The following is a 26,363-nucleotide window of genomic DNA, read 5'->3' as shown; positions in this document are numbered from 1 at the left end:
AGAGTTTTGGTCAGCAGTGATACCTGCAGTGTTCTCTACAGTTGGCTCGGGCTGGCCCTGCTCCTGAGAACTCCTGGGTTGCCCCTTCAGGCAACCAGGGAAGGCTCCTTGGAGCAGCAGCATCTCCCCTTACCACTCCCTGACACCAGCTTCCGCCCAACCCAGAGAAGGAGTTTGGGGACAGCCACAGCACATCCAGGGCTCCCAAGGCAGCTGGCAGAGCCAATGAGGAGACTTCAACACCAGTCCGACGGCTGCAGCTCTCCCTCACGTGTGGCACCCGCAGCCCTGGTCCTAGCCGCTCTGCTTCTCAGGGCCTGCCTGTCCAGCCCGGGTGGATATGGTGCCCAGGCGGGCCCCGGGGACACAATGAGGGCCACTCTCAGAGCCAGGCAGAGCCTGTGGGGCAGTCCTGTCAGTCCCATGTGCAACAGCTGGGATATTGTTTGGGGAGTGCTGGCATCAGGCTGGGGCTCTCCTCCTCTGGCCCTGCCCTCTGGAATGAGCAAGCCCCCAAGGGCCTTCCTGGGTTCCTCTGGTGCACATGCCGTGGAGTTACCCTTGTAAGGAGGTAGACTTGTCCTCCTGTCCTGGGTGCCTGGGGTCCAGGGGTGTGAATTGGGCTATATCAAGACATGCTGGGCAGTACTGTGAGGTGGGGGCAGAGGGGAGGAGGTGTCCCAGGAGGAGCCTTCCTGGAGGGGATGATAGTCTAGCATGTTCTGAAGTGGCAGTAGGGTGCGGCAGGAGTAAGGTACCAGAGAATTAGTGAGGCAGCAGCCTCCACTGTGCCTTGGACACAGGTGGCTGACAGTGTGCACCTGGACTGGCTTTGCACCCCTTCTGAGGTCACAGTTGTGTCCCTTGAAAACTTGGGCAAGAGCACCTGACTGGCCCAGCTTGGGTCATGCCCCAGGCCCAGCAGTGCGGGAGGCCAGGAAAGTAGGCTTGGGGAGGCTGGCCTCTCCTCCAGTTTGGATCATGGCAGGGGTTCTGGGGGAGGCTGCTGGGGGGCCTGCGAGCATGTCCAGAGCAGGAATACTTGGGGTGGTGAGTGCTTTGCTCGTCTGGGCTTATCTGGCCTTGGGAAGCTGGTTGTGTGGATGACATTCACTGAGCTGTGCGCGCATCATCCATGGAGTCTGCGGTGTGAGTCCTTCTGCTGCTCCAGAGTCACAGCCTGCCTCCCTGCTCCAGCCCCCTGGCTGAGGCCCTTCCTCTGCCCCATGCTCTTCTCAGACAGGAATCCTATAGAATGTCATCTCTTTGGGGAGGCTGTCTCTGACCCTGTATGCAAAGGCCTTCTCCCACATTATTTTGGGCACCCCACTTTCTTCCCCATGAAAGCAAATTGTTTGGTGTCTTTCTGTCCCACTACAGTATAGGCCCGGTTCAGACAGAGGCCTTGTCCACTAGGCCTGTGCTGTCTCTGCGGAGCCCAGCCAAAGCAGGGGCCAGGCGAATCTTTTGTTAAAAGAACAATGCGCGCCAGGCATAGTGGCTCACGCCTGTAATCCCAGCACTTTTTGATTCTGAAGCTGGAGGATCGCTTGAGCCCAAGAGTTTGAGACCACCCTGGGCAACATAAGGAGACCCCATCTCTGCACAAAATTAGCTGGGCGTGGTGGTGTGTGCCTGTAGTCCTAGCTATTTGGGAGGCTAAGGTGGGAGGTGGCTGAGGTGGGAGGATCACTTGAGCCTGGGAGGTTGTTGCAGTGAGAGCCATGATTGCACTACTGGGCAATAGAGCAGAACCCAGTCTCAAAAAAAAAAAAAAAAAAAAAAAAGAACAATCCTATGAAACGAGGGCTGTCATCCAGCAGAGAGGATCTAGGTGCTCAGAGAGGCTAAGGAATTTGCCCAAAGTCCCACAGCTGGGCCCAGGTCTGAGACTGCCCAGTGAGGAAGAAGGAGTGCGTGTCCTTAGGGAACAGAACAGGAGGCAGAGAGGCCCAGAGAGGCGGAGCCCTGGCCAGCTGGAGTGGTCGGTTGTGTACCAGCAGCGTCCAGAGCTCAGGCTGGGCGGGGGCACAGCAGCTGACGCAGGCGGGGAAGCTCCTGGTGCCAGGCGCCTGGTGCCACGTGCCCAGCCTGTGAGATGCTTCCCAGCCTGGCTTCAGCGGCCCCAGACTGGGCTGCGGCCGATCAGTGAGCTCATGCCGGGAGGGGTTGGGCTGTGAGGCCAGAGGCCCCAGCCGCTCACCTGGGCCGGGCTTTCCCACCCTGCCGGGCCCTTCCCTCCACAGAGCCTCCGGCCTCCCTGCCTGTGCTCCCTCAGCCTCCCTGAGTGCCTGGTCCTGCCTGGCGGGGCCTCTGCCAGCCTTTCCTGGGCCATCCTCCTAGGAGGTGAGGGGCCTTCGCGGGGCGGTCCCCTCTGTCTAAACCCCCACCTTCTCTGACTTGGCTGGAGGGGAATTTTCCTGTGACTCACTCTGCTGGCACTTCCTGTGGTCACCAGGGCAGGGGCTGGGGGACCCGGAGGGGCAGCTCTGTGGTGTGTAGGGTCACTAGGGAAGGGTGGCCCGCCCCCTGATGGGCTGTGATTCCCAGAGGCAGGCTGCAGACCATATTTGGGAAATGCTTGTCTTGCTGGCCGCCTGGGATGGGGGCCCTGAGCCCGGGTGGGCTGCAGGACAGCCCCCGCCCTCCCGCTCCTCTGTGGGGCTCTGGCCCCTAGACCCGCCGCAGTGCCTGTCCCGTCCTGCCTCAGAGCCTGGGACATAGTCCACCGTTTTCTTTTTTTTTTCTTTTTGTGTAGTTTTTCAGCCCCAAAGCAAGAAGCACTCATTCCTGAAAAACAGGAAGAGAAAGTGTCTCCATTGTCTCAGACATCTCTGGTGGCGTCCTGACCCTCTCCTGTCTTTATGTTTCACAGGACGTTTTCTTGAGGCGTGCTTTTCACTTGAGTGCCTTCGTCTGTTGTAATTGTGGTGTGGACAGTGTTGCAGCCATCCAGGGCCTCTGCCCTTATGCTCACCTTGGCCCCAATATGACTCCACCTGGGCCTGCCCTCTCCTAGCTGCCCCCTGGCCCCTCCCTTGGCCGTTGCTCCTCCTGGCTCCCCACACTGCAGCCTCTGGCCCTTTTAGGGACTGGAGAAAATGGGCTCCCAGCTGATGATGTCCACCCAGGGCAAATGAGCCGTGGGGTCTGAATGTCTGATCCTGGGATCTGGGGCAACTACTGCCTACCCAGGTCGCTGCCTGGTATGCCATCGCCCTCTGATGCCGGCCAGGTAGATGGAGCTCAGAGGGGCACTGTCCAGCCCCTGCTGGTATAGGGGAGGAGGGTGGGCCCTAGGGACTTGAAAGAGACCTCACCCCCACTCCTCTGCCCCAAGGCACAGGCTCCTGCTTCCTGTTTCTGCCCAAAGGGGTGTGGCCCTTTCTTCCTTGTTTCACTCCTTGCAGATGGAGTCCAGAAAGTGGTACTTGGGCCCAAGTGGGGATGGTCACACAGCTACTGGCTGGCCAGAACCCAGGTCCCATTTCCGAGTCAGAGTCTCAACCAGGCTGCACATCTAAGACCCCAGGAGACTCCGAGGAGGGACCTTGCAGGGCAGCCCAGAGCTGAGGCCAGGCTGGTGGGTGGCTGGAGCCCAGTGCCGGTCACTGTCCAGCTGGCCTGGCACTGTTCTCACACCCGGCTTCCCTGTGTGTGAAGTCTGGGGCCCCTGTGGAACCCATGCAGCCTTCTGCAGCCCTAGGAGGGGCCACAGCCCTGGCCTTATCTCACCCCGTGCCTCCCTCACACCTGCCTTCTGCTGCAACCGACCACACCCTCCAGCCAGGGACCCTCTGTCTCTCTGGGCCCATCCTGTGCCTGGCACCTCGATGGGGCAGCAGCAGCAGGGGCGAGGACGCATGAGTGTGGTGGGAAACTTCGAGGCCTCCCTGCCTGGTCTCTAGTGTCCCAGCGAGGCTCTGTGCCTGCCCTCGCCACGGCACTCATGCCTCTGATCCCACAGCCTCCTCCAAGTCCCTCTCAGACTGGTTGGCTCCTGGGCCACATGGAGCACATGCCCTGCTTTGCAAGGGTTTGCTGAGGGCGACGGGGCCAGGACAGGGAGGGTGTGCCTCCTGTTTCCTTCCCAGCCTTTGGGAAGGTGTTTGAAGTTTCTAAATTAATTACTGACTTTTTGGATTTTGGGTAGATGGACTTTGTTAAGGAAGCTCCGTCTCATTTTTGTTCATTTCTTTATCCTAAGAAGCTGTCCTTTTTGTCAGATTATTTTCGTGCATCTCAAGAGAGAACCATTTGCTATTTGTTTTAACTTGGCAGCATTGTCGTGATTACTCCCGCTCTCCTTGTGTTGGTCCAGGTAGCAGAGTGGCCTTGGTTGGGGCTTTTAGGGGTATCTTGAGGGTCATCCCTGGAGTTTTGGTGGTGACAGTGGTCAAGAGGATTTTGAGGTGCTATACAGGTGCAGTTGAAAGAAAGGCCAGGATCAGCTGGGCCTTTCTGCTGGGGAACAGGTGGGGACAGTGGAGGCAAAGGCACAATGATGTCACCAAACTCCACTGAGTTCCCAGTGTCAAAGCTGGGCACCTCCCCAGAGCAGGGCAGGAGCTGGGAAGCCCCCGATGCCCCATGCACATCCTCCTGTTCTCACACCTGTGTCCTCTCTCCCCAGAACGTGCTGGCCAAAGCCCTCTATGACAACGTGGCCGAGTCCCCGGATGAGCTCTCCTTCCGCAAGGGCGACATCATGACGGTGCTGGAGCAGGACACGCAGGGCCTGGACGGCTGGTGGCTCTGCTCGCTGCACGGGCGCCAGGGCATTGTGCCTGGGAACCGCCTCAAGATCTTGGTGGGCATGTATGATAAGAAGCCAGCAGGGCCTGGCCCCGGCCCCCCCGCCACCCCGGCCCAGCCTCAGCCTGGCCTCCATGCCCCAGCGCCTCCGGCCTCCCAGTACACGCCCATGCTCCCCAACACCTACCAGCCCCAGCCCGACAGCGTCTACCTGGTGCCCACTCCCAGCAAGGCTCAGCAAGGCCTCTACCAAGTCCCGGGTCCCAGCCCTCAGTTCCAGTCGCCCCCAGCCAAGCAGACGTCCACCTTCTCGAAGCAGACGCCCCATCACCCGTTTCCCAGCCCGGCCACAGACCTGTACCAGGTGCCCGCAGGGCCTGGAGGCCCCGCCCAGGATATTTACCAGGTGCCACCTTCTGCTGGGATGGGACATGACATCTACCAGGTCCCCCCGTCCATGGACACACGCAGCTGGGAGGGCACGAAGCCCCCGGCAAAGGTAAGGCTGTCCTGGCACAGTCGTGCAGCTCCACAGGTATAGCCCAGCCCTGATTTGTGGGCACAGAAGGGCCCAGCCACCCTCAGTCACCGGCACTCCAGGAGTGGCTGTGTGTTTGGTCTGGGGTCAAAGTGGGAAGTGAGTGTTTGGGGAGTGTTCATTTGTCCGGGGAAGATGGATGTGAATGGACCCAGAGGGGAGATGCTCCGCTGGCCTCAGCCAAGCCGACCCAAGTGGTGGTGTCACCACAGGGAGCAGCCGGTTGAGGTGTTCCAGCGGGCAGGCGGGGCTTGGCACATGGGGTCAGCAGTTGCTGGGCCCCCGCGAGGGAGAGGCCAGCCACTTCATGCTCAGGCTCTCCTGTGCCGTCTGAGTTTCCGTATCAGCCTCTAGATGGGGTTCCAGCACATCTTCTGGCCGTCCCTGCCTCCACAGGCCAACCCCTCTCCACTTGTGGGACATGCTAGGGGCCAGTGGGTGCGTATGGTGATCTGGATGTGACTCCTGGGAGGATGCTGCCCCTGAGATTGCTAGAGGAGGGCTGCCCTGAGAGCCTCCTGGGCTCTTGCCGTAGGGATGCCGGGCCTGGGGGCAAGACCTCTGGCCTCCAAACCCTGAGCCCGCTCCCCAAGTCCACAGGGCCCCTGCCTCCCAAGCTCACCTGCCTGTAGGAAGGAGTCAGTACTGGACACTCAGCCCAGGGCTGAGGTGGAGACCTCATTGGTGCCAGCTGGGCAGCGAGTCAGCAGGGAGTTACCCCAGCCCCACCCATGGGTGGCCTGGTACCCAGGAGGCGTGGCCGGAGGTCATTGGCAGGTGGGGGACTCCATGGACATGGGCCACCAAGCCTGGCCACCAGGGGAACCTGGGTCACTGGCTTCCACTTCCTGCTCTACCTGCTCCTTCAGCCATCTGGTCAGAGGCGAACCTGGCTGGCCTGGGGCTGCCTGGGTGGGGCTGCTCCCAAACTGGCTTGAGCAAGAGGAGCAGGGTCCTGTTATCCCCTGGGGAGGCGGCAGGGAGCAATGTCCTGTGGAGGAGCCTCAGGTCACAGTCCACGTGTACCCACACCCCACACAGATGAACACATGTGCGTGATACCTGTACCCCACAGGTACAAACACCCATGCACATACCATATGCACGAACACACACATGCGCTACATGAATGTGCATGAATACATGCACATATGCATCCCATACCCCATAAACGGACACACGTATATGCCCACACATGCGCATATCATATGCATGAACACGCGCACACTCAAACCCCATATGTATAAACACACATGCATACACACTCCACACACAGACACGTGTACGTCCACACATGCAAAGCGTGTGCACCCACCAGTATCCCACAAACGTACAAATGCACGTGCGTATGCACATGGGCACACAGTCCACACTGCACACGCCCCAAGGTCAGGCACACCCCCTCCTCTCCTCTCCCGCCTTTGCAGCGAAGCTTGTCCTGGTGCGGCTGGAAGCCCTGTGGGCTGGGGAGCAGCATCGAGACCCCCAGACAGAGCCTGGCCTCGAGGCTGTGTTTTGGCAGCTGTTCTGTTTCCCTCTCCGGCAAAGGGCCTGCTCTCAATTGCATCAGGGGCTCAACCAGCTGGGTCCTTCTCTGCCTATGCCCACTGGTAGAGCTGCCCAGACCTGTGCCCCAAGGGCCCTGACCTGGCTGATGGCCCCGGAAGGAGAGCCCTGCGTCCTGGGCCTGGCTGCTCTCCCCCAGGAAACCTCCCCCAGTCTTGATTGTGTCTGCTTGTATTTTATGATCACAAAAGCAATGCTTTTTTGCTGTGGAAAATGCATAATGTATGGAAAAGTCTGGAGATGAAATTTTCCAATCGAGGTAATCACTGGGAAATTCTGGCATATTTTATCTAGCATCTGCCCTGTGTTTCACAGATTTGTACATGTAGTTTTGCATTTCAAAGTTGTAAATCCAACATGAGATATCAAAAGCATTTTGTTGCATTCTTAAAGCTTGTCCCTGAGCCGCCTTGGACTTCGCTGGGTTGCCCCCTCTGCTGGGGCGGGCCCTGGGCAGTTTCCGATTGCTCGTGTATTCATTACAGTGGCACGGCGGTAACACCTGGCTGCGGGACATCTGTGTCTGAACCTCCAGGTCCTCCCCTCTAAGCCTCAGGCCTGCCCCTCAAATGCCTGGGAAACTGAGTCTCCCAATTCTAGGGTATTGGTTGGCTGGGCTGAGGAGGAGCCCTTGCCAGGACTGCGTGTGGGCGGGAGGGACACTGGCTGTCAGGAAGCCAAAAGGGTGAGTGACAAGGGTGGTGGCCAGGAGGGTCAGAATCCTGGGGCCAGGAGCAGGGTCCAGCGGGTGCTAAGGTGGGAGCCTGGTGGCCTGTATGGCTGGGGGAGAGGTGAGGGCCACACTGGCACCAAGAGTCTTTGGGCCGGGTGTGGGCTGTAGGAATCTGAGGGCAGAGGCTCTTTCATGGGCAGGTGGGACCCCCAGGGGAAGGCGTCTGTGGGAGGTCACTCAGGTAGTGCCCCTGGTCAGTGCCCAAGGAGACAGCCGTGGTGTGAGGTCAGGCATGCACATGGTCCTGTTGGGCCTGCGTTTCACCCTCCTCGCCCTAGAAGCTTCATCTTGCCCCAGGCTCCCCTGTGCTGGGACCTCAGGCCGGGGTGCCTGGAGCTGGGGAGGGAGGGGAGCGGGCTGTGGTGCTGGCCCCTCAGGCCACCCTGACCCAGGTCGGGTGAGCCCCTCATGCTTGGGTGTGTCCTGGTGGCCGTGGTCACAGCGCTCCTGTGGTGCTCCATTTCCCGAGGAGGAAACGAGGCTCCTGGATTGGGACCTGGGAGTGCCAGAGCCGGGAGGCAGCCCATGTCAGGGGCAACACCCATTTTGCGGAAGGAGGAGACCAGCCACTGAGCTCCAGGGCGGGGGCCCACCTTGTCCCCTTCCTCCGACCTGATGCCTGCCTCTGGGGCCCTGTCTGGGAGGCTGGGATGTATTCCTGAGTTCACTTGTCCCCCCGCTTGATGCCTGATCGTAGGGGAGGAGAGGGGCAGCACCCTGGCCCTGGGGCTGCCTGGGTTCTGTGCGTGCACCTGGCAGTGGGCCTGTGCTGTGTTTTCTCTGCATTGTATGAGGCATGTGTGTCAGAGACCGTGTGGGTCTTATGTCAGTGTCTGTGCCTCTGTCCCCTCCTCCTGGGCTCTGGCTGTGTTCCCCTAACCCCCGTGGGACCTCCACGCCCTGCTAGTGGGGTCTCAGGTGTGCAGCAGGGTGGCCTGTGATTAGCAGTGGGACTGAGTCATTCCTCTAACGAGCTTTTCCCCCTGGTGGCTGCGTTGCTCTGTTTTTCTAACAGAAACATTTGGTCACTGTGGCTGCCTACTGCCACCCGACTCAGCTCCAAGAGTGGCAGGCGGCCATTTGCCTGGGGAGGCAGGACTGGGTCCAGCTGCACCCCGGGCCTCACCGCATGAGGTTGGGACGGCCACCAGCGGGGTGCCCTTGGAGGATGCTCATCCCTCCTGCTGGTGCTGGGTCCTGGCTGAGCCTTGAGGCTGGGTCCCCACCTGCCTTTGGGAGGCTGGGAGGCCTGGAGAAGCCTCAGGCCGTGCCTCGAGGCCCAGCCAACCTGCCACGTCCCTCCGCCCCGCCTGCCCCGCTGTTGGCAGGTCCCTGCATCTAAAAATAGTTCTGGAGGAGACTCAAGTCTGGGGCGCGTGGAGGGAGATGAGTCTGGAGTGGCGGCTGCCAAATCCACTCCCAGACGAACTGGAAGGGGGCGGGGACACCCCACGGAGGCCCCCAGCCTGCAGGGCTCTGCTACCAGGCGTGCTGGAGACCCATTGGGCCCAGCTCTGCTGTGCTGCTGGGGGCTGTGCCAGGCCTGGGGCTGCTGGGGGGCGCTGGGCGCCTCTGCCGCCCCCATGCCCAGCACCCCCCTCACGGCACCCTCAGCGAGCAGGGCTGGCTGTCTGCCTGCATTGGGAGGGCCTCTAGGGGTTCAGGGGCACTGGGCCCGGGGGAGGGGCTGCTTTGGCGCTGCTGCCCTGGGGGATGTGGAGGGAGGCCCTGAGTCAACCCTGTCCCAGACATCCCCTTTGATGAGGGAACAAAAGGTCTTTCAGTGGAGAGAGCTGAACAGGGAGCCTGGTGGTGGAGGCGTGTGGGCGCAGTGTGCCCGGGGGCTGGAGAATCCCACCAGGGAGGCCTTGTCCTCCCCAAGGCAGGGAGCCTTCGGGGAAGGAGGCTGCCTGGCATGGCCCTTACCCGCTTCAGGCTGGTGCTGGTGAGGGGCACTGTGGCCCTGGGCAGGCCCTTGTGCTGCCTGCCTCTGCACCGTGCGGGCCTTGGCTGCCCTGGGCTCTGGGTCACAGTAAAAGCACCTGCGGAGGGGAGGGCTGGCCCTGGACCTGCCTCCCCCACTAAGCCTCATCCTTTCAGGTCGCTGGGGATCTTACCCGCTGCATGCAGCTCCCTCCGGGGTAGGCGCAACAGGGAGGGGGCCTTGGTCCCAGCTGCTGCGCCCCCCAGCACACACCCTACCTGCCCCTCTGGCCCTGTCCTCCAGAGTCTCCCCATTGCTGCGCTGTGGGGCAGGGGGTGCTAGGCTCTGTCTGGTCCTGGGCTGGACGCAGTCCCCTGCTGGGTCAACCCTTCTAAGTAGGCTACAGCTAAGTGGTGTGGGCAGCAGGCTCCGAGGCCTCCAACGTGGCCTCTCGTCCTGCGGGGCTAGATGCCCCTGTCACGGGGGGTTCCTTGCCTGTGGGTAGTGCCCTCCGGAGCCAGGGCCTTAGCACCTCACCCCACCAGTGTCATCAGCTCACACCCATGCTCCTCTGTGGAGCCTTCTGGGTCAACAGGCTGTAGAGACGTTGGTGTCCTGGCCCAGGATAAAACCCAGTGTTCTTGCTGTAGCTGGCACTGCGTTCTGCTAGAAGAAGGTCAGATGGTGCAGAGGGAGTGAGAACTGGCATCCTTGGGGAGCCCCATCCCTTCCACCTGGTGTGCCCTGTCCACCTCCCAAAAGGACGTGGCTCCCAGGTGTGAGTGGAGCCTCCCTGAGGGCCGGTTCGAGGGCAGCAGTGAAGTCGGCTCTCTGCCCCCAGGTGGTGGTGCCCACCCGCGTGGGGCAGGGCTATGTATACGAGGCCGCCCAGCCGGAGCAGGATGAATACGACATCCCGCGACACCTGCTGGCCCCAGGGCCACAGGACATCTATGATGTGCCCCCAGTTCGGGGGCTGCTTCCCAGCCAGTATGGCCAGGAGGTAGGTGTCGGGTGTGCAGCGCGGGGAGGGCAGGGCGGCTAGGCCCTGGGGCGGGATCTGCATCTTCTCAGCCCCGGCCAGGCCTGGGGCGGTGCTGCGGGGTTCCCACCTTTCCCATTCCCCCAAGTGGCCCTGGCGCCGTTAACCCGGCATTGTTTCTGCCCCCAGGTGTATGACACACCCCCCATGGCTGTCAAGGGTCCCAATGGCCGAGACCCGTTGCTGGAGGTGTATGACGTGCCCCCCAGCGTGGAGAAGGGCCTGCCACCGTCCAGCCACCACGCGGTGAGCAAATGCCAGGGCAATGCCAGGGCCAGGCTGAGGCTGTGGGGAGTCTGGATGTGTGCACTGGGGTGCTGACCATTGTCTGCAGGGCTAGGGGTGGTGGGCAGGAAGAGCCTGGCTCCAGACCCTGGTTCTGGATGGTTGACAGATGAGGAAACCAAGCTGTCCTCTGAGCCTCAGGTTCTTCGTCTGCAGAACTGCCTGTTGCAAGGCCTTCTCCATGAGCTCCCGAGAGGGTATCCGCAAGGTGACCGTGGGGTGTGTTATCTCACCCGGGATACTTCAAGAGTGAAGGGGGGACCAGTAATTATGTGGGGGCATCAGGGACAAACCAGCACTGTCCTGGGCAAACCAGAATTTGGTCCCCTGATAATACACACAAAGCTCAGTTGCACACCTGCTGCAGAGTAGAAAGTTCACACGTGGTGGTGGTGCTGGGTGGTAACAGTGATGGTAGTGATGAGGTGGTGGCGGCGGTGATGGTGATGAAATCATTGTATGATGGTGGTGGCAGTGGCAATATCATAGCTAACCTTTCAGTGAGTGTCTGCAGTGACCCAATTATGTGAATCGACACGTGCAATTCTTTGGGAGGAAGCTCTCCCACCGTCAGGCACAGGGGTGGGCACCTGGCTCCAGAGCCAGCTCGTCCCAGAACTGTCATGGATAGGAATCGTGAAGGATGTGTGCGCTGGGGCTGCGTGTGTGTGTGTGTGTGTGCCTGTGTGTGTGCGTCTGTGTACGTGTGTGTGTGCCTGTGTGTGCGTGCCTCTGCGTTTGTATGTGTGCCTGTGTGTGTGTGCGCGCCTCTGTGTGTGTGCGCGCACGTGTGCGTGTGTGTGTGTTTGTATGTGTGTGTACGTGTATGTGTGTGTGTGGCTGGGTGCTGCCCCCAGTCCCTGGGGCGGGCAGATGGATGGATGGACAGCCTTGACTGCCGTTTTTCCCCCAGGTCTATGACGTTCCTCCATCGGTGAGCAAGGATGTGCCCGACGGCCCACTGCTGCGTGAGGAGACCTACGACGTGCCCCCCGCCTTCACCAAGGCCAAGCCCTTTGACCCGGCCCGCACCCCACTGGTCCTGGCTGCGCCCCCTCCAGACTCCCCGCCGGCTGAGGATGTGTATGATGTGCCGCCCCCAGCTCCTGACCTCTACGACGTGCCCCCTGGCTTGCGGCGGCCTGGCCCAGGCACCCTGTACGATGTGCCCCGTGAACGGGTGCTTCCTCCTGAGGTGGCTGATGGTGGCGTGGTCGACAATGGTGTGTATGCGGTGCCTCCCCCAGCTGAACGTGAAGCCCCGGCGGAAGGCAAGCGCCTGTCGGCCTCCAGCACCGGCAGCACACGCAGCAGCCAGTCTGCGTCCTCTTTGGAGGTGGCAGGGCCGGGCCGGGAACCTCTGGAGCTGGAAGTTGCCGTGGAGGCCCTGGCACGGCTGCAGCAGGGTGTGAGCGCCACCGTTGCCCACCTTCTGGACCTGGCAGGCAGCGCCGGTGGGACTGGGAGCTGGCGTAGCCCATCTGAGCCACAGGAGCCACTGGTGCAGGACCTGCAGGCTGCTGTGGCCGCTGTCCAGAGTGCCGTCCACGAGCTGTTGGAGTTTGCCCGGAGCGCCGTGGGCAATGCTGCCCACACATCTGACCGTGCCCTGCATGCCAAGCTTAGCCGGCAACTGCAGAAGATGGAGGACGTGCACCAGACGCTGGTGGCACATGGTCAGGCCCTCGACGCTGGCCGGGGAGGCTCTGGAGCCACCTCTGAGGACCTGGACCGGCTGGTGGCCTGCTCGCGGGCTGTGCCCGAGGACGCCAAGCAGCTGGCCTCCTTCCTGCACGGCAATGCCTCGCTGCTCTTCAGACGGACCAAGGCCCCTGCCCTGGGGCCTGAGGGGGGTGGCACCCTGCACCCCAACCCCACTGACAAGACCAGCAGCATCCAGTCAAGGCCCTTGCCCTCACCCCCTAAGTTCACCTCCCAGGACTCGCCAGATGGGCAGTACGAGAACAGTGAGGGGGGCTGGATGGAGGACTATGACTACGTCCACCTGCAGGTGGGTGCCGCCTGCCCAGCCCCGGCTCCTCTTCTGCCATGCTGGGCTCCTGTGCTTAGGGGGAGATTTGTTGTCAGCTGGGGCCTGGTCCGTGGCAAGGCCCTGCACCCTCCTCTCACTTTGACCTTCTCACCCCACATTGGCCACATGTGCTGGGGTGGCCACGTCATCGAGTCTTTTGTTGAGTCCCTCGGGCTGGTATCTCTGGTGACCAGCAGGAGTGACTCTGTTCTTTGTGGAGAGACAGACCTTCGGAAATGTGCACACACACAAAGATGCTCTGAGCGTGGGGGAGCAGCAGGAGGCGGTGGGAGATGACTAGGACTGCTCCTCTCAGGCTGGGCCCTGGAGCAGAGGCCTGGGTGCCAACCGGGTGGGAGTCCCAGTGAGGAACATTCCAGGCTGAGCTGGGCCAGGGAGGCGTCCAGGGGCAGGGACCAGGTGGGCAGGCCTTTAGGCCAAGGGGGAGGGATTGGGTTTGATTCCTGGTGTGGGAGCCTGGGAAGGCAGGGTGGAGCTTGCGGCCTTTCTGCAGGTGTCCCACCCTCTGCCCAGTCTCTTCCTGGGCTGGCAGGCGGTGAAAGGGGCTGCCAGGGCTGCTTCCTAGGAAGCCACCTTCTCTGTGTGTCCCTGCATGTGCCAGCCTGGGTATGTGTATGTGGGGCTGTGTCCCCACATGGGCCACCCTGGGGGGGCAGGGTTGTCCCCTCATGTGCCAGCCTGGGGGCGCTGTGTCCCCACGTGCCAGCCTGGAGGGTTTGTGTGTGTGTGTCTGCCCCTGCACGTGCCAGTCTGCGTTTGTGTCTGCGTGTGTGTGTCTGCCCCTGCACGTGCCAGTCTGTGTGTGTGTCCGCATGTGCGTGTGTGCACAGCACCACCTGGTGGCCACTCAGCTCACTGCGCCCCCACAGGGCTGGCCTGCGCTTCTGGCTCAGAAGAGAACTGGCCTCAGCGCAGCCCCTGTCTCTCCCCCCCAGGGGAAGGAGGAGTTTGAGAAGACCCAGAAGGAGCTGCTGGAAAAGGGCAGCATCACGCGGCAGGGCAAGAGCCAGCTGGAGCTGCAGCAGGTGAGGCCCCGGAGCAGAGCAAGGCCCAGCCTTGCCCACAGACCCCCTGAGCCCCCAGCTCTTGCCCCACAGGGCCGACCCCAGGTCCCCAGCTTCTCACGTAGTCTGACAGTGCTCAGAGCTGGGACCGGCCCGCCACCCCCCTGCCTCCTTGACCATCTTCATCTTTTCACTTGGTTTATTTTAAAGTTTTCAAGAGTAATTGTTGGAGACATTTAGGGAGTTAGAGAGTAGGGTGAGAGCAGAAAATAGATCCCTCACAGCTGCCATAGGCTCAGCATGGGGCTGGCTCTGCCCTGCTCCTTCCTTCAAGCTGCTCCCTGCATGTCCGGGATGGTGTCCTGTGGCCATTCGACTCTTCTGTCCCAGCATCTGCCATGGCATTAAGCATTCTTTGTGGATTTTTTCAAAGACCACGTAGCATCTGTTGAATGTTTGTATTATACCCACACTTCTTTAGTATTATTTTATTTTTTTGAGACAGAGTCTTGTTTTGTCACACAGGCTAGAGTATAGTGGTGTGATCTCGACTCATTGCAGCCTCAACCTTCTGGGCTCAAGCGATTCTCCTGCCTCAGCCTCCCCAGTAGTTGGGATTACAGGCACCTGCCACCACACCTGGCTGATTTTTATAGAGACAAAGGTTTCACCACGTTGCCCAAGCTGGTCTCAAACACCTGGGCTCAACGATCCACCTGCCTTGGCCTCCCAAAGTGCTGGGATTACAGTGTGAGCCAACACATCTGGCTCCTTATTATAAATAGACTGCTATGTTTATATGCAGACATATTAATGAATTTTCCTCATATTTTGAATCATTTCCTGAGGGTAGGAAAGAGGTATGTAAAAAAACACTAAGGGAGCTTTATTCTGATTATGAAGATAATTTTAAAAGTGAAAATACAGGATAGCACGAAGTGAACATAAAAATGTCACCTGTCAAATCTCCCTCGCCCACCTTCTGGGCACCAAGGAGGTGGCAGAGGCAGGGGCCTGAGACCCTTGACGCACAGCACTGAGGCTGCAGCCGCCTCATGAGAGCTCGGTGAGAATCACTGAAAAGTGGAAGATGCCCGGGAAGTAACTGGCCCATAGAGACACTCAGGAGAGGCTAGACATTGACATCTCAGAACGGTGGCAGGGTGGGAGGGGGTGGGGGCTGAGAAATTACCTAATGGGTACAGTGTACCCACATAACAAAACCGCACCTGTACCCCTGTTAAATCTACTAAAGAGAACACCCAAGAAAAGAACAAATGTCACACCTGTAGTCCTAACACTTTAGGAGGCTGAGGCAGGAGGATCACTTGAGGCCAAGGGTTTGAGACCAGCCAGGCCACATAATGAGACCCAAGTCTCTATATATTAATACAAATTGTGGCCAGGCACAGTGGCTCACACCTGTAATCCCAGCAGTCTGGGAGGCCAAGGCGGGCAGATCACTTGAGGTCACGAGTTTGAGACCAGCCTGGCCAACATGGCAAAACTCCATCTCTACTAAAAATACAAAAATTAGCCGGCATGGTGGCACACGCCTGTAGTCCCAACTACTTGGGAGGCTGAGGCAGGAGAATCATTTGAACCCAGGAGGTGGAGCTTGCAGTGAGCCGAGATTGCGCCATTGCACTCCAGCCTGGGCGACAGGGTGAGATTCCGTCTCAAAAAAAAAAAAATTGTTTTAAAAACCTCCTGGGTGCCGAGGCGGGTGGATCACCTGAGGTCGGGAGTTCGAGACCAGCCTGACCAACATGGAGAAACCCCATCTCTACTAAAAATGTAAAACAATTAGCTGGGCATGGTGGCACATGCCTGTAATCCTAGCTACTTGGGAGGCTGAGGCAGGAGAATCTCTTGAACCCAGGAGGTGGAGGTTGCAGTGAGCCGAGATCGCACCACTGCACTCTAGCCTGGGCAACAAGAGTGAAACTCCGTCTCAAAAAAAAAAAAAAACCTCCTGAAATATCAACAATATATAGGTCTATATCTCTGTCTATAGAGAGACAACTCTGTGGGATCGCCGTGTTTTCAGAAGTGGTCATGTACTTTATCCTTCTTCTGTGTGCCTCCAGCGCTGACTTCACCAGTCCTCTGCTGTTGGACACTTACGCTGTTCCCAGAGTTTTACTTTTGTGAACAACGCTGTGATGAATACAGGTCTTTACACATATCTGATGAATTACTTAGATAACTTGCTAGAAGCTGGATTAAAGGTCAAGAATATATGTGAAGAACTCTAAAGATGTAGAATTCCAAGGCCAAGGATATAAATCCATGTTAAATGCAAGCCCATGAAAACTTAGTGATGAGAACATCTGTTGCCCCATTTTTGTATCGGTGAAGAATCTGAAATCTCCACCCACAAAGTGTCTAATAGGAGAGTATTGGTTCAATAAAGTATGGACATTTGTGCAGTAGGATATTATATAACTATTAAGAGTTGTCAAAGAATAAAAAGGGCTAGGTGCAGTGGCTCACGCCTGTAATCCCATCACTTTGGGAGGCAGAGGCGGGAGGATCATCTGAGGTCAGGAGTTTGAGACCAGCCTCACCAACGTGGTGAAACCCCATCTTTACCAAAAATAGAAAAATTAGCCAGGGGTGGTGGCGCAGGCCTGTAATCCCAGCTGAGGCAGGAGAATCGCTTGAACCCAGGAGGCGGAGGTTGCAGCGAGCCGAGATTGTGCCAGTTCACTTCAGCCTGGGCGATAGAGCAAGACTCCATCTCAAAAAAAAAAAAAAAAAAAAGATTAGCCTGGGTGACAGAGCAAGACTCGTTCTTTATAAAAATAAAAATAGTATTGAAGAAAAAAAAAAAAAAACCCACAGAGCTTGTTGCCTGTGCTCTGTCAGGGCTCACTGCAGCCTCGACTTCCCAGACTCAAGTGATTCACCTGCCTCAGCCTCCCAAAGTGCTGGGATCACAGGCATGAGCCACCTCACCCTGCCTCACCAGAGCTTTTCAAAGAAAAAAAGCGGAGTATGTATCTCACTGGCTAAGAGAATGGAGAGATAAAGGATTTCACTGAGTGGCTGCCTAAGGGGGACAGTGCGAGGTTCTAAGTGTTAGGAAGGGGAGGTTTCCTATTGGTTTTGCTCATTGTGGCTTGGATCTTTGCGCCTAGGGTGGGACAGAGCTTACCTGTCCTGAGTCTGGGTGTGGCTGGTCACTTCCAGGGCCAGAGTGGCTCTAGTGAGGACACATCGTCCCCTTCAGCTGACTCCTAGGCACGGGAGTGGAAGTGTTAACTTGCGTGTGGTTCTGGAAGATGAGGTTCTATTTAGGGGCATTGGATTACAGGTGACATCTTCCTTTTTTCTGTTTGATATATTTGAATCTTTTCATAATGTGTATGTTACTTTTGAACTAAGGAGAAAAGTTTTTTAACTTTCCATTTTGAAATATTTATAGATTCACAGGAAGTTGCAAAGATAGGGCCGAGGGGTCTTCAGTGCCCTTCAGGCAGTTTCTCCAGTGCCACATCTCAAGTCACGTGGGACAGTACCCAAGCCAGGACGGTGACTCCCCGACCCCAGGCAGCCACTTTTCTGTTGTCCATCTTGTCATTTCAAAAATGTTCAGGGCACGGAGTCTGACCTTTTGAGATTGGTGGAAAGGTAACTGAACAACCTCCAGAAGGCCTGCCATGGTTCCTGGGCCTGTCCCCGGGAGAGGAGACTGCCCGTTTCCCCACTGTCCCATGCACTCTGAGTAGCGGCCCTTTTAGAGAAGCCCAGCCCAGGGTGCCCAGGTCTCGGCCTGTGGTTCCAACTCGCCCGAGAGCCTAACCCTGCTCCTTCTTCCCTCCTGCCCCAGCTGAAGCAGTTTGAACGACTGGAACAGGAGGTGTCGCGGCCCATAGACCACGACCTGGCCAACTGGACGCCAGCCCAACCCCTGGCCCCGGGACGAACAGGAGGCCTGGGGCCCTCGGACCGGCAGCTGCTGCTCTTCTACCTGGAGCAGTGTGAGGCCAACCTGACCACACTGACCAATGCCGTGGACGCCTTCTTCACCGCCGTGGCCACCAACCAGCCACCCAAGATCTTTGTGGCGCACAGCAAGTTCGTCATCCTCAGCGCCCACAAGCTGGTGTTCATCGGGGACACACTGTCACGGCAGGCCAAGGCTGCTGACGTGCGCAGCCAGGTGACCCACTACAGCAACCTGCTGTGCGACCTCCTGCGTGGCATCGTGGCCACCACCAAGGCCGCTGCCTTGCAGTACCCATCGCCTTCTGCTGCCCAGGACATGGTTGAGAGGGTCAAGGAGCTGGGACACAGCACGCAGCAGTTCCGCCGTGTCCTAGGCCAGCTGGCAGCCGCCTGAGGGTGGTGACCCCAGGAGGGAGGCAGGGGAGGGGCGCGGTGGTCCCAGCTCCCTGGCCCCCATCTCGAGAGTCGCTGTGCCACCGGCTTAGGGACAGGACCCCAGCTCTGCCTAGGTCCTGGTGCCCTGGATGCCCAGGAATCTGTATATATTTATGGCCGGGCAGGGTGTGGGGCCGTGCCTCCTCCGGAGCCGAAGCCCATGGGCCAGCCAGTGGCCTTCCCCAGCATGCACCACGGGCCCGGGGCGGGTCACCAGGCAGGGGGCTGGAGTGTGAGGGCCCGACAGCCTGCAGGACCTCGTGCCGCCCCAAGGGCTGAGCCTGGCCCCACGAGGGTGCCATGTCCCCTGACAGGGCCAGTGGAGTTTGGTGTGTCCTCCACCTTACCAGAAGAAGACCCTGAAGAACTATTTTTCATTATTGGTTTTCCAATCATTTGACTAATAGTCTCCGTTTAAATAAAGTTTTTAAAATGAACAGCAGCTGCCTGAGGGTGGCAGATGAGAGCAGCCCGGGGTGGGTGACAGTTCTGGGGAAGGCACCCGAGGGCAAGGGCCATGTGTGGCATCTCCCGGGAGGGCGCATGAAGAGTGGGTGTCTCCAGAAGAAAACCAAGGAACGCCAAGGCTGGGTGTCTCCTGCAGGTGGGTGAGGCCTGCAGCTGGCCACAGGGCCCTGGGAGCCAGGGCAGAGCCTGGGCCCAAGAAAGGGGGCAGTTTTGGAGCTGCAGGGTCTGGGGCCCAGAAAGCACAGCCTGGGCGTGGCCCCCTCAAGCCCTAGGGAGCTGCTACAGTGAGCACCTGCCCATGCCCACAGCTGGCATCTGGAGCGAGGGCAGATTGGGGCAGGAACAGCTGCAGAAGGGGACGGGTTCCTGTGAGCCGAGGGCACCGCCGGGGGCTGCATCCAGAGCTCTGCTTAAAAGAATCTCGTCCCAGCCTGCGGAACTCCCGAAGCGCACATGGAATTATACGTGGACCTGGCCTCTGAGTTGGGAGGGAGGGGCCTGGAGAAGACCCTTGCCCTGGGCAAGTGTGTCCCCTCCGTGGCTCCCCCACCCAGCAGGCTGCAGCCCAAATGGAAGCTCCAGGGTGCCTGGAACCCCTGGTGCTGCTCCCAGCCCTGACCGTTCTGCATGTGAACATGGGCCTTGGTTTCCCCATCTGTATGAAGAAGGGAGTAGTGCTGGGTGATCCGCAAGCCCTCCTGATCTTACCTCTACAGAGGTCCCCGTGACAGCATCTGTCCCCCTAGCTCAGCCACATCATGCTCAGCCCACCCGCCTTGGGGAGGACACAGAAGTAAAGGTGTATGCAGTTGCTCTCAGTGGCTTTATTTGTGTTTTACACAGATGAGGGGTAGGGGGGGTCTCGGCCTCCACACCTTCCCAGGCATGAATTTCATGGTGTGGGCATCCACGCCTGGTGACAACAGGAGGTGCTGCTGCTGCTCCAGGACACGATGCCCTCCAGGGTCCAGGCTCCATCCTGGCAGGCAAGGGCTGTCCGAGTCACCCTGCAGGGAGAAGAGGAGGTGTCTCCAGGCCGGAACTGGGTGCCAGGGCCTGGGAGACCCAAACCTGGCGGAGTCTAGGGAGGGGTGCAGAGAAATGGCGAGCATGGGTGCAGGGGCTGTGCCAGGGTCCTCAGGCCTGGGTTCACTTGGTAGCCACAGCTCCGCCATGCACACTCCTGGAGGGAGCTGGGCGAAGTGGCTTTCATCCGTGCCAGGGCGCCATTCATCCCATGAGCTGACGCTTCCAGCTCAGGTGGCTGGGGAGAGGAGGAAGTCCCCAGGCAGCCTCGCCTGCCTGGTTCAGGAAGCCTGAGCCCTGGCCCATGTAAGGCCTAGGGAAGGAGGGCAGAGAGGAGTGAAGAGCCCAGGCCTCCATGAGTGGACTGGAGAGTGCTGGGGTACACTGAGAAAGAAACAGGAATGGGACTGGACAGGTGAGTCTATGAAGATGGATGGAGAATAGCCCGTGGCCCGTGGTGATTTTTAATTATTATCTTTCCACGTTTTTCTACAATGAGCAAAACTTTATCATCGAAGACACCTGTCAGGGTGCTTTCAGGAGCTTTACTAGTTGGGACGGAAAAAGCTGGGAGAGGCAGGTGCCCATGGGCCGTGGCAGCCGAGAGTGCAGGGCAAGGCCTGGGCCAGCTGGGCAGGGGCCCTTGTGCCCACTCACCTCCTCTCCCAGAGACGGGTGTGTCCCATCATGGTGTCAAGAGCCACCTCCTCTGCCTGCCTGTGTGGCCTTGCGTCAGCCATCCTCAGCACCTAGATGGCCTCCGGGTGAGAGCCAAGGTCAGATGCCCCGGCCACCGCACGGTCCCGGCCACCACAGGGTGGCTATTCCTGGAGAGTGAGGGTGGCAGACGGTACCTGGGCTCGTGGGGGTGCCTGGGAAGTGAGCCAGTCGGGGTGAGCCCCGCTTGGCCACTGAATCTCATGGTGATCTCAGGGCATCCCTTTCTCAGGGTCTCAGTTTCCCCACCTGCACAGTGAGGGCACAGGACCTCTCAGGTTTCCCCAAGCTGCCATCCGGGTGGCCTGCGAAGGTGGAGGTGGGGTGCACGGCCCGGGGTGGGCGTCTCCTGCAGAGGCGGCTCTGCCTGTGGCCGGGGGATGTGGGTGCTGGTTCCCCAGCCTGCAGTTCATTTCCGGCCCTTTTCTTGTTGGTTGCAGGGTGTAGTTGGGGTTGGGAAGGGGGATGAGTGTCATTCCCTGACACCTGGTGGGCCCCAACTCCTCAAGCTCGAGCCTCACCTGACCCCTAGTGGGCAGTGGTGACCACCCAGTCCTCGCTGATGTGGTAGCCCCCGCAGAAGTGGAAGCCAGCTTTGTACTGGGAGGATAGGAGGACTGGCAACTCCCACAAGGGCAGGGGGGACCCGAGGGGCGAGGGCTGTGTAATCCCAGCACTTTGGGAGGCTGAGGCAGGAGGATCACTTGAGGCCAAAGTTCAAGACCAGTCGCGCCACTTAGTGAGACCCAAGTCTCTATTTATATATTAATAAAAATTGTTTTAAACTTCCCCCCACCTCTAGCCTGCCCACCACCCAGGCCCCCCCCCCCACCGCATGGGCAGGACCCCTCTGATCTGCAGGGATACCTGCCAGGCCTGGGAGCTGGGAATGGCATCCTCCCAATTGACGTCCTGGAGAGGCCGCTGAGCACGGGGTGGATGGTGGGGACCCCGCAGCCTGGGGTTGGGGCAGGACAGCTGGCAGTTGATAGTGTCCTGAGGTGCCACTGCAGTGTCCTCAGCCCCCTCCCCTGACTGCTGTGCACCCAAGGGAGTGTCAGTCCCCCTCTGAGCCCAGGGTGCTGGGACATGGTGGCTGGCTCTCCCTGGGTCCCTGTGCTCTTGTGGGCTCTGAGTCAGTGGCTGGGGTGGATTGGGGTGTGGGGCCCGGGGGCACACAAACCCAGGAGTCTGCCCAAGTCCAGAGAGTGCAGGGGCTGGGGGTGGGGGGTGGGCAAAAGGCGTGGATGCAGGAGCCCCTCAGGAGGCAGAATCGCAGGGTGTGGAGGGTCTGAGGGTGCGGGGGCTAAGGAAGGGAGGAAACAGATGCCCCAAGCACGGCCGATGGGGTGAGGGTAGCGGCCAGAGGGGCGGGGGCCAGCTGGCAGGGTGTGAGGAGGAAGGGGAGGACGATCTGGCCACAGAGGATGTGGTGCCCCTGATGAAACATGGCACGGTGGGCTTTTTGCTTCTGGGCATTTGGGGCTGGAGATGGGCATGTTTGACCTGGGGATCCCAGCCTGCCTGAGCCTCGAACTTTCAAGAGTCACTGCCATGTGGCTGGATGCAGTGGCTCACGCCTGTAATCCCAGCACTTTGGGAGGCTGAGGCAGGCGGATCACGAGGTCAGGAGATCAAGACCATCCTGGTTAACACGGTGAAACCACGTCTCTACTAAAAAAATACAAAAAAATTAGCCGGGCGTGGTGGCGGGCGCCTGTAGTCCCAGCTACTCGGGAGGTGAGATTGCACCACTGCCCCCCAGCCTGGGCGACAGAGCGAGACTCCGTCTCAAAAAAAAAAAAAAAAAAAAAAAAAATCACTGTCAGAGGGAAGCCCAGCGATCCAGAGAACGGCCATGGGATGTCAGAGGGTCCCCATCCTGTCCCCTGAACCCACCAATCACGGCCCACCTCGCCACCACCTGACTCATCACCAGTCCTTGCGTTGATAATGCTCCCGGCTCCAGCATATGTCTGGCAGCCCTAGGAGTGGCCGTGGGAAGATTCCTTGGAGCTGCAGGTGTGTGCGGCAGGAGTGAGTTTGTCCCCCGCCCCCGCGCTGCCCACGCCCTCTTGCAGGACCCAGAGCAAGGGAGGAAGGGTGGGTGGCAAGAACCTGTCGCCTGGGGGCAGGTGCTGAGGATTGGGGCCAAGGTCCACCTGGTCCCCACCAGCCAGATCCCCTGTCTCTCTCTGCGCTCCTTTTCATCTGCCCGTGTGTTCCTGGCCACTCTCTGGGAAGCAGGAGCCTGAGTGGTGGGAAAGGGGACTAAGGAAGGGTCCTCCCAGAGGCCGCCCATGCCTGGCCCAGCCCAGTCCAGCCCAGTGGGGGCCAAGTTCTGGAGTGGAGTGAGGCCTTGGAGGCCCCAAAACAGAAGACGGACAGTACCAATGTGTGCTCCATGGGTTTATTGAGGCTCTGTGGGGAGCAGGGTCAGAGGGAGCCGCGGGATCAGTTGGCAGCCAGGATCTTCTGCACCCAGGGTATGAGCTTGGTGACACGGGCGTACACACCAGGGCTGGAGGTGGAGCAGGTGTTGCTGCCCCAGGACACAATGCCCACCAGGGTCCAGACTTCATCCTTCTGGCAGACCAGGGGGCCGCCGGAGTCGCCCTGTGGGAGAGGGAGAAGGGGCTTGGATCTGGCAGCCCAGACAGACTGGTCCCAGGGGCCGCTGGACATTGTTCCCAGAGTCCAATCCAGGACCCCACATGCAGCAGAGGCTCAGCATGTGCTGTTGCCTGGGTTATGAAAGACCCCACGAGCTGCTTATGTGGTTCATGCCCCTGGAAGCCTGAGCCAGCCCCGGAATGGGACACTTTAATGGAAGCTCAGTAAAGCTGGTTTGACCAATAGGAGGAAGAGCATGGTGGGGCTGGCCAAGGGGTCCGTGTGAGGGCGGGAGGGCTGCTGGAGCCCGCTGGCCTGCTGGGATCCACTGTCCAGATTGTGCACTGCATAACTCCAAGAGCCATTGGCTCTGACATTGGCCATGGAATTTTGCAACAAGGCGACTCTGACACCAGGAAGGAGTGGGGTTAGTAGATGAGAGCAGAGAGGGGTGGAAAGCCCAGACCTCCCCTGCACCCTGCTCGCCTGGCCAGGGCCTGGGCAGGGCCAGCCTCACCATGCAGGAGGAGACGCCACTGGCCCCAGCACAGATCATCACGTCGGTGATCTTTCTGCCCCAGAACTTCTGGCATTCGGCATTGGACAGGAGGGGCAGGGCCGCCTGCTGCAGCTTGTCGGGGGTCTTGTTGGCTGCAGGACAGGAGGAGGGTCAGGGCCCCTGGGCTCACTCAGCAAGAGAGGAGGGAGAGACCCGGGGCCGACACGCCTGCCCTCCCCTGCACCATCACCACGATACTGGGTACAGCCCCTGGAGCCTCAGAAGTGCCTGTGGGACAAGGGGGCCTCGGCCCTGCCCCGGTGGGATCCCCGCCCTTCGACTCCAGGCAGGTCAGCCAGGGCAGGGCTCACCCGGCTGGGCGTTGCTCGGAAGACCCCTGTACAGGCTCCTCATGATCCGACCTGGATTTTATTTGCATTTGGGGGATTTTAAATTCAGAGGATTTTCCATAAAGAACGGGCACTTAGGAGCGTGTTGGAATTTAGAGCCAAACAAGAAAAGCCAAATGGTCACGGGGGAACTCCATGGCTGGGCAGCCCCGACCCCAGAGGCAGCCCCGCGGCCCCTCACCGTTGTACTTGGTCTTGCCCCAGCCTGTGGTGGCACACAGTGTCCCCGCGGGGAAGTCGTCGTCGGCGCTGGGCAGGCACACGGCGGACACCGTCTGGGAGAAGCGGGCAGGTGTGGCCAGCTTCAGCAGGGTGATGTCATTGCGAACGGTCAGAATGCTGAACTGGGGGTTCTTGAAGACCTGGGGGTGGGGGCCAGAGTGCGGGGGTGAGGCCCTGGGAGGAGGCAGGACCTGCAGGTTTCGAGGACACAGACTCCTTCCCTGGTGCCCATTAAGGAGCAGTCCATCCCCAGGGCTGGAATGGGAACCGCGAGGCCGGCCCGGCCCCACCGGGCGCCTGTCCCTGAAGCAGCCGAGGGGCCTACCCCCATGCCCACACCCCTGCCCTCTGCTGCACAGGGCCTGGGTACCTTGGCGATCTTCAGGACCTGGATGTTCTCCTCGTCAGAGCCCTGGTCAAACTCCCCAGCCACGACCGCGTCGGAGGTCCTGGGCAGAGCGTTGTGGGTGAGAGAACATGTCCTGCTCCCCTCCCACCCGACTGGGGCTGGAAGCGGAGCCCGAGGCTGCCCAGTCCTCACCCGACCCCGCAGTGGGCGGCGGTGACCACCCAGTCCTCGCTGATGAGGGAGCCTCCGCAGAAGTGGAAGCCGGTTTTGTCCTGGGAGGAAGATGGGGAGGGTCAGCAACTCCCACCTGGAGGCACCCCCAGCCGGGCCCCTACCCAGGGTGCCCCCCGCCTTGCAGAACCCCCCTCACCTGCAGGGACACCTGCCAGGGCCAGGAGCCGGGGACAGCGTCCTCCCCATTCACGATCCTGGACAGGCCGCTGAGCACGGGGTGGATGTCGGGGACCCCGCAGCCTGGGGGCGGGAGTGGGCTGAGGGGTGTGTACCACCCACCCAGGTCCCAGTGCTCCAGCCTCCTCTCACTCCCAACTCTTGTCCAGCGTCTGGGACCTAGGCTGGCTCCCACATCCCCTCCTCTGAGAAGCTGGCCCTGGCTCTCCTCTCCCCAGCGCTGGAATCCCCGGGTACAACTGAGTCCAATGAACTGGGCTGTGGGCTGCTGAGGAATGGGGTGTTGGCCCCACCTCAGTTCAGAGAAGTCACACAGGTGGAGTGTGTGGTGGGCGGCAGCCCTGGCGCTCAGGCTGGGAGGCCAGACTCTGTGGGTTTGAACCGGGCTCCCTCCCTGCCCAGCTAAGCCACTCAGTGTCCCTATCAGCAAAGTGGGGATCGCGCTGTTTCTGATGTCACAGGTTTGGTAGAGTGAGCAGGCAGAGCGCCAGCTCTGGGCCTGGCACCCGGGAAGTGCTCCGTGAGCGGGAGTTTAAGAGGGTGAGGCTCAAGGTTCTGAAAGATTTGGACTGAACGGTGCCAAGCCCCAGCTGCACACACGCTCACCACCCAAGCCTGTGCTGGGGCCACTGACTGTTGGGGGGTTTCCTGAAGGCCTCAGCCCTGGGACACCCGCCTCCTCCCCCCGCCTCCTCCCCTGGGAGCCTCAGGTGGGCTGGGGGTGAGGAAGGGGAGCGGGACTCCCCAGCTCCTGAGCTTGGAGGCGGCAGCTCAGCCTGGGAGGGAGGTTGTGACCTGGTCCAGGCCTCGCAGCGCCCACGGCAGAGATGGAGCTGGTGACTCGCCCAGGCCCACGCTGTGGTGCACAGCTGAACTGGGAGCTGGGACCCTGCTGCCATTTGCTGGCCTCGGGGCTGGGAGTGAGAGAAGACAACCCCTCTGCCTCTGCAGGACCTGACACTCACCGAAGGCGGTGCCCAGGAGGGCCCAGCAGGAGAGGAGCCAGAGGAAAGCCATGGTGCCGCTGGCAGGAGGTGTGGGACACCTGTCTGCGGGTCCCCGTTATAGCCCTGTGCGCCTGCTATTATCTGGAGACCTCGGGGCGATAATCCCTTCCCTGGGAGTGGGCAAGATGTGTCGCTGCAGGGCTGGCCAGGGAGCCTGGGATGGCAGCAGCTGTGGCCTTAGCTGAGCCGGGCTAACCCAGGTGGCCTTTGACCATTGCCTTTCTCCTCCAGGCCCAGGCTTGGGCAGGGGCCTCCAGGGGCTGAGTCCAGCATCCCCGGGCTTGATCCCCAGCTGAGTCTCTTGTGCTCTGCAAAGAATTCACTTGATCTTTTCATGGTTTGAAAACCCCTG

General features: G+C 60.0%; 2 protein-coding genes across 10 annotated transcripts in view; one reads left to right on the top strand and one right to left on the bottom strand.

Moving 5' to 3' along the window:
* BCAR1 (BCAR1 scaffold protein, Cas family member) overlaps positions 1 to 18,726 on the top strand; it is a 39,096-nt gene extending 20,370 nt beyond the window's left edge. For 6 of the 9 annotated variants that reach the window (XM_055299552.1, XM_055299553.1, XM_055299554.2 and 3 more), the window contains exons 2-7: positions 4,634 to 5,254; positions 10,358 to 10,519; positions 10,688 to 10,804; positions 11,757 to 12,854; positions 13,832 to 13,921; positions 17,736 to 18,726. In XM_055299552.1, coding sequence (XP_055155527.1) covers positions 4,634 to 5,254; positions 10,358 to 10,519; positions 10,688 to 10,804; positions 11,757 to 12,854; positions 13,832 to 13,921; positions 17,736 to 18,248 — 2,601 coding nt within the window. In that variant the 3' untranslated portion in view covers positions 18,249 to 18,726. The other 3 variants (XM_055299557.2, XM_063612428.1, XM_055299556.2) reach the window with 3 other exon arrangements.
* Positions 18,727 to 22,896: 4,170 nt separating this feature from the next.
* LOC129493262 (chymotrypsinogen B2) lies at positions 22,897 to 26,042 on the bottom strand. Its single transcript, XM_055299217.1, has 7 exons — positions 25,970 to 26,042; positions 24,964 to 25,067; positions 24,786 to 24,865; positions 24,615 to 24,693; positions 24,204 to 24,384; positions 23,631 to 23,764; positions 22,897 to 23,116 (listed from the first exon to the last, which is right to left on the bottom strand). The coding sequence occupies exons 1-7, from the start codon at positions 26,019 to 26,021 to the stop codon at positions 22,955 to 22,957; spliced, it is 792 nt and encodes a 263-aa protein (XP_055155192.1). The 5' UTR covers positions 26,022 to 26,042; the 3' UTR covers positions 22,897 to 22,954.
* Positions 26,043 to 26,363: the final 321 nt, after the last annotated feature.

Source organism: Symphalangus syndactylus, chromosome 11 (assembly GCF_028878055.3).
Source record: "Symphalangus syndactylus isolate Jambi chromosome 11, NHGRI_mSymSyn1-v2.1_pri, whole genome shotgun sequence".
Classification (NCBI taxonomy): domain Eukaryota; kingdom Metazoa; phylum Chordata; class Mammalia; order Primates; family Hylobatidae; genus Symphalangus; species Symphalangus syndactylus.
The sequence above is the reverse complement of the archived record's forward strand: the minus strand, read 5'-3'. Positions and strand labels throughout refer to the sequence as shown.

Bases quoted from the DNA above. Each gene is read 5' to 3' on its own strand.
- LOC129493262 (XM_055299217.1), bottom strand. From the start codon at position 26,021: ATGGCTTTCCTCTGGCTCCTCTCCTGCTGGGCCCTCCTGGGCACCGCC. The intron at 24,866-24,963 runs GTGAGGGGGGTT...TCTTCCTCCCAG, and splicing joins CCTGGCAGGTGTCCCTGCAG to GACAAAACCGGCTTCCACTT. The intron at 23,117-23,630 runs GTGAGGCTGGCC...CCTCTCCCACAG, and splicing joins GTGGCGTCTCCTCCTGCATG to GGCGACTCCGGCGGCCCCCT.